The sequence below is a fragment of the Felis catus genome, chromosome X (genome assembly GCF_018350175.1).
Source record: "Felis catus isolate Fca126 chromosome X, F.catus_Fca126_mat1.0, whole genome shotgun sequence".
Classification (NCBI taxonomy): domain Eukaryota; kingdom Metazoa; phylum Chordata; class Mammalia; order Carnivora; family Felidae; genus Felis; species Felis catus.
In genome coordinates, this window is record NC_058386.1 from 6894710 (window position 1) to 6906064 (window position 11355).

The 11355-nt window shown below is 47.7% G+C and overlaps 1 protein-coding gene and 1 long non-coding RNA gene across 6 annotated transcripts in view; one reads left to right on the plus strand and one right to left on the minus strand.

Annotated features, from left to right (window-relative positions):
• Positions 1–10218, plus strand: LOC109496423. The gene is made up of 4 exons (XR_006592859.1): positions 1–2484; positions 3861–3982; positions 4925–4964; positions 10083–10218. It is a non-coding gene; the product is annotated as an uncharacterized LOC109496423 (long non-coding RNA).
• LOC109496425 (collagen alpha-1(I) chain-like) overlaps positions 3867–11355 on the minus strand; it is a 25018-nt gene continuing 17529 nt past the window's right edge. For 2 of the 5 annotated variants that reach the window (XM_023249362.2, XR_006592858.1), the window contains one exon: positions 3867–4004. In XM_023249362.2, coding sequence (XP_023105130.1) covers positions 3956–4004 — 49 coding nt within the window. In that variant the 3' untranslated portion in view covers positions 3867–3955. Of the gene's footprint in view, positions 4005–8277; positions 10275–11355 lie in introns of those variants that run through there. The other 3 variants (XR_006592857.1, XR_002739897.2, XM_023249361.2) reach the window with 3 other exon arrangements.

Sequence of the window (11355 nt, forward strand, 5' to 3'; positions counted from 1 at the left end):
AGTGACCTTACCAGACAAACCTGCCTCATTTGCCAGCTCTTTCCTATTTGGGACCTGACGTCCCTAATTTTGATGCGTTACAGGCGCCAGAACACGTTCATCATCAACGTGACTGATGCGATTGGTGTTAACGGACACGATCCCAGCGTCAGGAGTTTCCTTGCAAGTCAAATCTTAAAGACGGAAGCGCTTAGACTAACGAGACATGTTTACACACGCGTATTTTGCACCTTACAGTTCAGTGTTCCGTGTTTACTCGGCTTCAATATAGGTTTGGGCATTCTAAATTAGCTTTCAAAAGTAATTGTTTGTTTTTTTTTAATTACCCAAGTTCATTCAGATTTCATAACTTTTTTTTCGTTATACATTGAAAATCAAGCTTTATTCTATGTGCTTAAAAGTTCCAAAATTGTGTCAGCACTAATGATAACCATCAACCTACTGGGTAAAGTTTAAAAACAAACTCGAGAAGGCTGACAATAAAAGAGCTCGCCTATAGGTTATGGCTTTTACTAACCAAACCTTTAAAACAAACCAAAAAACCCTTACCAGATTTATCATCTAATAAATTAATAGGCCCATTGGCAAACCCCAAGCGGCCACCCTTTCTCTCTCCCCTCGACGAATGGGCCCCTCTCTAAGGTTTTTTTCCGGTCACCCGAAGGGAATGCAGCCCATTCGTCCCTCCCCCACTTATCAAACACTTAAGTGCAAACACATGCCCTCCCACCCAGCTGCTCATCTGCCTTTCCACCAGGAGCTTTGCTATTTTAAAGGCAAAGTTTGGGCTCAGCTCCTAGGCCTTCTTCCCCGAAGGCCCTAGGACTGGGCTTCTCTGTTGGAATCCACGGTAGGCAGACAGGCGGCTGCGTTGCCAGATGGGAAACAGAGCCTTTAACAAAGGGCTGCAAACGCCAGCACTTCAAAAGGATCTGACCTGGCAGTCTATTAGCAGGGGCAGCTGCTTTGATAGAATTCTGGAACCACCAACGCTGTCAAAACCTGCACTGCTCTCGGGTATTGCACACTCGCTTGTAAAAACAGCAGAAAACATCAGAGAAATACTCCCCAAACATCCATTTGTCAGCCCTTTAGAAAGTATGAATCCTGCTCTCTTGGGCCATTGATCTCCTCCTTCGTTTCCTCTTGGAAAGCAGAGGCTGCTTCTGGAGGACAGTGTGCGGGAGTGTGCTTTAAAAGATACAAATGACAACAGAGGCTTTGTATGCTTGCTCTGATGCTGAGGGTTTGAGGGTTTGCATGGCCCGTCCATGCAAAAGTACCAGTGCATTTCCGTTTTTGCCTTGGGCCGGAACTGCACATACCCCACCTCTCTGCTTCCCACGTGCAAACCTGCAGGCTCTGATGATTCGGGCACCAAGTAGTCACGGGTGAGGCTCCCAGGAGGGTCAGTGGTAAAGTTACCTCGGGGAGAAAACTGTTATAAATGAAGATTCCTAGGCCAGATGGGGGCCTCAGAGCAAACTTGCAGAAGGACGGACAGGAGACTACGTTTTTTTGACGGTCCGAAATAACTTGAAATTAGTATAAGAAATGCAACTGACGTAACTGTGTGCAAGATGTGGGAATGATGGGGCTTTTAGGGGAGATAGTGGGGTTCGTGGGGTCCAGAGCCGACGGCCAGGAAAGAATTCTTGAAAACGTCTTTGGTGCAAAATGGTGATCTTGTTAAAGCATGGGGACAGGACCCTTGGGCAGGAAGAGCTGCCCCGGGGCCTTGAGAGACTAGTTATATACTATGGGCCTGCGGGAGGTAAAGTCCAGGGGAAGTTTCCAGTGAGATTTTTATATGCTAAAGGAGACTCACAGGATTTTGGAGGCCTAGCTATTGTCAAGCTAGGGTTGTTTTTGCCTCTAGCAAAGCATTAGCATTAAGACAGTAAGGAGTTCCCGGAGAAACGTTTTACTCTGCCGGCCTCAAGTATTTGTCAATGGGCTACGGGTTCTAAGGAAATTTAGTTCTATCTGCCATTTCCGTCTGCCTTTGTTCCCCACGTTACTACGGAGAGTGATCTCTATCAGTTCACCATTTGTTTTTCCCCTTTCCTTTGTTCTTGGGCAGCCGGGAGTGCACACATATCCCACCTGGGGGGGAGGAGGGGCTGTCAGCTTGCCTTATGCTTCCAGAAACATCTGGAAGTACTGCAGATGTGCGACCTGCAAAGACGATCCCGCCAAGCCACAGTCAGCTGAGCCTGAACATCGATGCATCTGTGCGGTAACAATCAGGGCCTTTACGTATGTGAAGTTCGTTTTTGCATCCACGCTCCCTCCTTTTCTCCCTCCCTCCCAGCTTACCATCTGGATTCCACCTTGCACTTTCAGCCTGGGCTGCCCACGGAAGGTTGTCTCGGCTTGACCTTTGCTCTGCCATTCACGACTGGCCCGCCATCCCGCTTGATCCGCTACGCTAACCTCTGGAAGCGGCTCAGGGGGTTTCTCTCACAGACCACTCTTCTCACGGTGAGTCCCCTGACACCCACAGGTCTTAATGGAAAGGACGGAGCTCACGGGGAGAACCTCAGGTAGGCCACAGAATCCAGTGGAGGAGATAGTGGGGGGCGGATGGATAGTCTGCTGAAATACACTGGTAGCAGCAGCAGAAGTGAGGACAGAGCGACTCACAAAAACCTACTGTTTTCAGAGTGCATCAGTAGGCAGGCACAAGGCTCTGTGTTTTACATTCATTGTCTCACTGAATCTACAGCAGGAGCCTTTCGGGTGGGTTTTACTCTTCAACTGATGAGGACAGTATGTACATTAGTGGGCATGGCTAAGTTCCAGTAAAACTTCATTTACAAAACTGGTGGCAACCTAGCCATTTTGGCTTCTATGGGTCTACCCACAGAGACTCCGGCTTAACCAGCAGCACCCCAGAAGGCCGGGGGGCTAAGCCCAAAATAAGAGGGAGGCTAACAGCTAGTGGGGCAGGCAAACAGGCCAGTGAGGAATGGGACACAAGAAGTTGCTGGCAGAGAAATTGCTCCTCCTTCCTCCCGCCCTATGAAGTTTCTGAGGAGAGGTTGTATAGGGTCCTGAGCAACCAGCTGTGTTTCTTAGGAATCTGTAGTCTATTCATAATTGTGCCACCTTTAATTTGCCCTTCCTCCTTCCCTACTTTTACTTCCCTTGTGCCCAGGGATTCCATGGTGTTTGCCCACAAAACTTCGGCACACAGTTTGCCTCAGGCTCTGCTCTCTAAGGAAGCCAGGCTAAGAATCTGCCTTCCTCATAAAGGATTTCAGGTGCTGTATTCCCTGCCCTGCTTGGGGCCCATCTGATGACCAGCAGCACCTCTGCCTTTCAATTCCTTTCATTTCAACAGAAATGTATTGAGTGCCATGTGCAAACCGAGCAGATAAAGAGACAGGCTGTGTCCAATAAATATGGGTGTGTTTACTAGGCCTTAATAAAGAAGAATACATAACGGTCAAAGGCACTGTCAGAGTCAAATAAACCAATTAGTCATAGACACACGGTAGAAGAGGGTGGAAAGAGATAGGGACTGAGTAGAGTTTAAAATTAAATTGTACTTGTGGTGCCTGGGTGGTTCAGTCGGTTGGGTGTCCGACTTCGTCTCAGGTCATGATCCCCAGGTTTGTGAGTTCAAGCCCCGCGTCAGGTTCTGGGCTGACAGCTCAGAGCCTGGACCCTGCTTTGGATTCTTTGTTTCCCTCTCTCTCTGTGACCTCCCCCGGTCTCGCTCTGTCTCTCTCTCTCTCTCTCTAAAAAATAAACATTAAAAAAAATTTTAAATTAAATTGTACTTCAGTAGAAAGACATTTAAATATCAGACCTGAGAATAAAATTAATCAAGTTTCATGTGCATTGCGTTGCAGATGCTACTGAAAAGCAGGTTCTCATTCTGCTTATCGGGATGGCTGGGTGAGGCCATGCATTTCTAGCAAGCTTCCGGAGATGTGGATGCTGCCGGTCAATGGTTCCTACTTGGAGCAGCAAGGTCCTGGAGCTTGTATCTCAACCTGAAAAGGAAAGGAACAACCAGGCCATACTTCAGTGTGGGGAGGGCTTAGTTCAAAAGAGCAGAGAAATGGATCAACATCCAGCTAAGCCAAAGAGCATTCTGAATGCCAGTGACGAAGCAGGGATGGCATGAGGTTAGCAGTGATGAGCAACATCCTTCCTGATGGTTCTGAAAGCCCCAGGGGGAGAAAACTGTTTGGGGCTAACCGGGGATGGAGGTCAGGAAACCGGGAGGAGAGGGGAGCAAATGGGAGAGGAAGAAGACTGGCGAGGACTGGGGGAGACACACAAAAGTGACTTGTGTTGAGGAAGGGAGAATGACCTGACGGCGTTCTCAGGTAGAAACCGGAAAACTGTTCACCCTGGTCTAGAAAAAAGAAGAGGCCTGGGCTATGACAAAGTCCTAACAGAAGCTCTTTTGGTGTAGGTGAGTGGCTCAGTGCCCTGAGAGGGACCTATCTAATCCCAAACGACCCCTCCTCCTTATACATCATTTAAAATGCTTTCTCCCTGAAAGCCAACGAGCCAGCTGTTAAATAAATCTCAAATGGAAAGCAAAACAGGATTTGCTTCACAGAGATTTGATTTTCAATTCACAGCTAAATTTGCTGGAACACAGTCATTCCATAGAGAAAAACCACTGTTAACAGTCCGATGCAGTAAATGTGCCAAAAGTAATAGTATAGAAAGTTGCAACTGACATCAACGATGGCATAAACGCCAAGGAAAAAGAAAACAAAGATACATTCAAAGATGATTAGGATGCGAGTAGCTAACGCTATTATGTTAAAATGTTTAGTAACTGAGGGAATGGAGCCACAAGTAAATGGGCAGGCACGGACTATTAAGACTAGTTCAGTGGTCAGTTATGTCAAGGGCAGTGTTTTACATCTAAAATCACATTTTTGTGCTTTTTCAGGATGTGCAGTCAAGCTGAAGGAATTCTACAATCCTTCATGGTAAGAAACAATTATTCTTACATTTACATGTCTGAAGACATCTCTCTATAATGCCAGCTTTTCAGTTCAATCTCCTTATTCTGTATGCTGACGTTTGGAGCTTTCAGCTCAAAAAGAAAAAGAGGGTTGTTGTTTTTTTAACATTTATTTATTATTGAGAGACAGAGAGACACAGAGCGTGAGCAGGGGAGGGGTAGAGAGAGGGGGAGACCCAGAATCTGAAGCAGGCTCCAGGCTCTGAGCTGTCACCACAGATCCTGAGGTGGGGCTCGAACTCACAAACTGCGAGATCATGACCTGAGCCCGTCGGTCGCTCAACCAACTGAGCCATCCAGGCGCCCCAAGAGTTTTTGTTTTTAATGAATATTTCTAATGCCCAAAAAGGAATGCAATGATTTTGAGACCCAATGCTCAGCTGTGTATTCAAGGTCAAGTAACACACACTCATGGACAATTAAAGGCAAATTCTTTTACATAAATCTGCTGCCTTTGGAATGGCTTTCAAAGTGCACACACACACACACACACACACACACACATTAAATGTACACACAAAATTATCTCTTAATAGAATTGTGGAAGCATTGTACACACTTGATTGGCAACCAAACTGGACTGCAAAACAGTTTTATATGTGCTTTTAAAATCATGAATGATGGGGCGCCTGGATGGCGCAGTTGGTTAAGCGTCCGACTTCAGCCAGGTCACGATCTCACGGTCCGTGAGTTCAAGCCCCGCGTCAGGCTCTGGGCTGATGGCTCAGAGCCTGGAGCCTGTTTCCGATTCTGTGTCTCCCTCTCTCTCTGCCCCTCGCCCGTTCATGCTCTGTCTCTCTCTGTCCCAAAAATAAATAAACGTTTGAAAAAAAAATTTTTTTTTAAAAATAAAATCATGAATGATGGAAATGATTTATTCAATCAAAAGTTAGTAAGTCCAGGGACCTGGATGGCTCAGTCAGTAAAGCATCTGGTCATGTTCTCGTGGTTCACAGGTTCAAGCCACACATGGAGCCTGATTGGGATTCTCTCTCCCTCTCTCTCCGTCCCTGGCCTGTGCACACATGCTGTCTCTCACTCTCTCTCTCAAAATAAATATTTTTAAAAAGGTAAATCCGGGGCGCCTGGGTGGCTTGGTTGGTTAAGCGTCCGACTTCAGCTCAGGTCGTGCTCTCACGGTCCATGAGTTCGAGCCCCGCGTCGGGCTCTGTGCTGACAGCTCAGAGCCTGGAGCCTGTTTCCGATTCTGTGTCTCCCTCTCTCTCTGCCCCTCCCCTGTTCATTCTCTGTCTCTCTCTGTCCCAAAAATAAATAAATGTTAAAAAAAATTTTTTTTAAATAAAAAGAAAAGGTAAATCCATTCCAATTTGAAACTATGTCCTGAATGTACACATGTTCTTGAATGTCTTATCTCCTACTAAAGTAAAAAAAAAACACATCAATACCATAACAAGTTCTTGGTGGGAAAAGAGGTGACAGGCAGGACAAAGAAGCATTTCTCTTTCTGAGGAGCTAAAAGGAACAGGCATGTTGATCACTGTTAGAAATGACTCGGGGCGCCTGGGTGGCGCAGCCGGTTAAGCGTCTGACTTCAGCCAGGTCACGATCTCGCGGTCCGTGAGTTCGAGCCCCGAGTCAGGCTCTGGGCTGATGGCTCAGAGCCTGGAGCCTGTTTCCGACTCTGTGTCTCCCTCTCTCTCTGCCCCTCCCCCATTCATGCTCTGTCTCTCTGTCCCAAAAATAAATAAACGTTGAAAAAAAAAATTAAAAAAATAAATAAATAAAAAGAAATGACTGGAGGGGCACCTGGCTGGCTCAGTTGGTGGAGCACATGACTCATGACCTCAGGTTGTAAGTTTGAGTCACACATTGGGTGTAGAGATTACTTAAAAATAAAATCTTAAAAGGGTGCCTGGGTGGCTCAGTGGGTTAAGCATCTAGACCTCGGCTCAGGTCATGATCTTGTGGCTTGGGGGTTCAAGTCCCACATAGGGCTCCAGGCTGACAGCTTGGAGCCTGGAGCCTGCTTTGGATGCTGTGTCTCCCTCTCTCTCTGCCCCTCCCCTGGTCACACTCTGTCTCTGTCTCTCTGTCAAAAATAAACATTTTAAAAATAAATAAAAATAAAATCTTAAAAAAAGAAAGAAGTGACAGGAAAGAAGGCCTAGCTGGTTAGTAGAAACCAGGAGGGACAGTTTCTGAGGTTAAATCTGCAATCTTAGTGACTAAAGATGGATGCAAAGAAAGGTTTGAAATCACGTCGTGCACACACAGACAGCAGCATGACACGGCGTGACCAGCTGAGACCCTCCCGTGCTGACCGTGAAGTGAGGTCGCGTGCAGAAAGGTTTATGTGGACAAGTTTCCAGGGAAAGGCAGGAAGCGCTGGAACCATGTGATCATGAAAGGGAGACCAAGCATAGATTTGCAAGTCAAATAAAGTCCCATGAATGGTGCCTTGGGTTCCATCCCACAGGACTTGTAGTGAGGGTGCAGGCTACTGTGGTAATCTACGCTACATAACAAATTTCTCAAACTTAGCAGCCTAAAGCAACACCTATTTATTCCAACCTCCCTGAGCACAGATCACAGGCTTGCTCTGTCTTTTCAGACTGTGTTCATGGTCTTTTAGTGTACCTCACAGTTTTTTGTTTAGAGCTGGGCATGATGTCCTCGGTGCAAAGAATCGGGGTAAATAGGCTGTTAGTTGCGGGGGTTGGGGGGAGGCAGGAGATGCATTCTACAGTTTATCATTAGGTCTGTCTCGTAGTGGTGAGCCGTACCCCTTGGCTGTGAACTTCACAAATGCCTCTCAGGCGTGGGTTCCCTCCCTCCCCCCAGCCTTAGGTGGGAAAGAAAGGTTGTCTGGAGGAGGTTGGAGTTCAGTATTTCATTCCCCCCATGGTAGTTAGGCCCTGGTAACCCCAATCAATTGGGTGTCAAATTTCTCTTGAGGGCAGGGCTCGTTCAGAACAGAATGCTCTGGCATATTTAAAAATGGCTGCGTTCCTCCCCTTCTCTGCGCAGGAAGCACAAGCAATTTTTCTCCAGTTTTCACAGTGAGAACCCGGTAGAGCTCCAAGAGGTAAAACTCACGGAAGCATAGGGATCCCTGCAGCTTTTATTTATTTGTTTATTTTGAGAAAAAGAGAGAGAGAATCCCAAGCAGGCTCTGCACGGTCAGCACGTAGCCCAACGTGGGGCTTGAACTCACGAACTGCAAGATCACGACCTGAGCCAAAATCCAGAGTTGGACAATTAACAAACTGAGCCACCAGGCACACCGCTCCCCCCTGCCCTCCACCCCACCCCCCGCCCCTGCAGTTTTGACTCACAGACGCTTCTACACTGAGCCTCCAGCAATGTGTCAATTACAGTTCAGGTTTTCCTATCCTGGCGCGGACTCCTGGCGCTGAAGTTTCTGCTGATGGGTTTCGGCTCCAGTGGGTTGTGGGTTCTCTGCATCGGCCCATCTTTTCAATTTCGGGGGCAGCAGGTCGCCCTGTGACCTTACTTCTCTGAGAAATCTAAGAAGAGTTGTTGATCTTTCAGCTTGTTCAGCTTTTTGTGTGTTAGGATGAGGTGATGACCACTAAGTTCCTAACATGCCAGACTAGGAATCAGCAACACACATTTATTTGCTCACAGCTTCTGTAGCTTAAGAGGCCAAGCCCTGCTCAGCTGGGCCTTCCATTCTGGGGTCTGTCAATGGCTGCAGTTCAGGTGCTGACCGGGCTGGTCTCACCTGAAGGCTTGAGTGGGGCAATATTTGCTTCCAAGCATTTGCTTACATGTTTAATGACAAGTTTTCCTTCTTCATGGGCTGTTGGCCAGAGGTCCCCTTCAGTTCCTTGGCACGTGGCTCTCTCCACAAGGCAGGCTTCCAGTAAGGCTCCTTGACTCATCAAAGCCACCAAGAATGACTCACCAAGTGGAAGTCACAAGCTTTTGTAACAGAATCACAGAACTGACATCCCATCACCTTTGCTGGATTCTGTCGGTTAGAAGTTAGTCACGGGTCCTGTTCACACCCAATGGAAGGAACACACAGAGTATGAACACCAGCTGGTTGGGTGTACTGGGGAGGCCATCTTTTTCTTTAAATGTTTATTTTTGAGAGAGAGAGAAGGAGGGACGGGCAGAGAGAAATGGGGACAGAGGATCTGTAGCGGGGTCTGCGCTGACAGCAGAGAGCCCGACATAGAGCTCGAACTCACAAACCATGAGATCATGACCTGAGCCGAAGTCAGACGCTTAACCGACTGAGCCACCAGGTGCCCTGGCGAGGCCATGTTCATGTCTGTCCACCACAGCTACCTCTCAGGGTTGTCTGATGGTGCAAGAACGCTGGAGCGTCCAACTCTGGTCGGTCACCCAGGAAGGGCTGCCCCTCGGGAGGGCACTTCAAATCCCGGGGTCTCTGAGAGCATTGGCACAGTGAGCTCCTGCCACCTGAGGGCATCCTCCTGCAGGCAGGTGCAAGCTGCCTCCTGCAGCTCCAGGAATCTGTTAAGGGGATAGAAGGATAACCACCCTCTCCATCCCAAATTAAACTTGCTTGGTTTGACCCTGTGGGACGGACAGAAATGCTCAGGGTTGGCTCAAGGCTTTAAGAGCGTAAAAAGAGCTGCCGGGGCTTATCTCTTGATGCCGACCCCCTTTCTCCGCCCCGCTGGGGAATTCAGTAGCTCTGCAAAATTCCACACAACGAATCGGTTTTGAACCTAGGCTCAGAGCTCAAAGAGCCTGATTTGTGGTGGTTGTTGGGTTGGGTATTGACCTCGCCTGACAAAACAGGAGTCTTGGCTTCTGAAAGAAACTTGCCTTTCCCCTGAGAAAACCACAGCAATTCAGACTGAGAAACAGTGTGTGAGAGCACGACTTCAGTTCTGCAACAGGCAGATAATGAGTCTGTGAGCAAAGCAGTGTCCGCCTGAGAAGAGGTGAGACCAGACGGTGCCGTGGAAGGGAGAGGGGTGGGATTTGTGTTCTGAGAAGAGGAAGAAAGTAAAGTAACATTAATAATATTGTCTGACCACCTTCCCTGAGCGGGCAGCGGTTAAGTACTCAACGTCTTGCTTAACTCTCACCACACCCTCGTGGCTCACCTTTTTATCTCTAGTTTCTATGGATGAGGCAGCAGAAGAGCTGGGGCAACTTGGGAAGGTCACGGAGGTGGTGGAGGGGAGGATCAAACCCCGGCAGATTACACCATAAACACTTCCTCCAGAGGAGACCCAGAGATTCATTTCCTGTCACCATGGATGTCGACGAACGGGTCGGACCATAGAAACGCACCTTCTCAATACACCACCTTGAAACAACAAGGAGCCCGCTTTTGAGAAGTTGGAGGGGGGTCGCAGGTGGCCAAATTTGAAGTCACGTGACCATAACTGCACTTTCAAGGAAGTATACGGGGGGACGGGGAGGTGGGGGGTTAGGACGCTCCTGTATATATACATGTTACAGATTTCAAACTTCGTTCGGATTTTATGTTTCTTTTATAGCACGTTACACTAATATAGTGAAATGAGAGGACTATGATTTCTGGGAGGATCAAACACGCTGCAGTTTTCACCCACGTGACTGTCAAACCTCAGGTATCTAACAAAGGGGACAAAGTAGGCTCAGACTTTCGCTAATTTTGAAATGACTGCTTCGCTGGTACTCAAGTGGCCCTGAGCAGGGAATAGGAAACCCACATTAACCCCAGTGGTTTGGCTTGCGGTTAGAAACACAGCGTGTTGGGAGATAATACAACCTTAGGTCAACATGGTTGTACACACTGCAGAAACATTTGTCTGACACACGGGCTAGAGCATACATCTCAATATCAGGATTGAAAGGCATCACTATAGAAAATGTGGGGGTGCCTGGGTGGCTCGGTCGGTTGAGCATCCAACTTCAGCTCAGGTCGTGATCTCACGGTTCGTGGGTTCGAGCCCCACGTCAGGCTCTGAGCTGTTAGCACAGAGCCTGGAGCCTGCTTTGGATTCTGTGCCTCCCTCTCTCTTCCCCTCCCCCACTCACAGTGTGTCTCTCTCTGTCTCTCAAAAATGAATAAACGTTAAGAAAAAAATCAAAAAAAGAAAATGTGGGTAATCGTTCCTCTGAGGGAGTCTGATAATATAAATGCAATGGCTCTTCCCCTCTCCCACTCCCGCCAAGTTTTCCGGGTCTCAGTGCACTGCCCTTGGTTGAACCTTCAGAGTAAGCCATGTGTATAACCTGAGTTTCTTAAACTTGTGGCATTTCTTTAGTCTGTCACAGGTGTCACAAAATGTACTCTTAAGGGGCCAAACGGTATGTATTTTTGCCTTTGCAAGCTACTCGTTTCTCTCAATTACTGTTTCTCTCAATGTGCTTAAGCTGACTTAATCAATGGTGTGATTCAG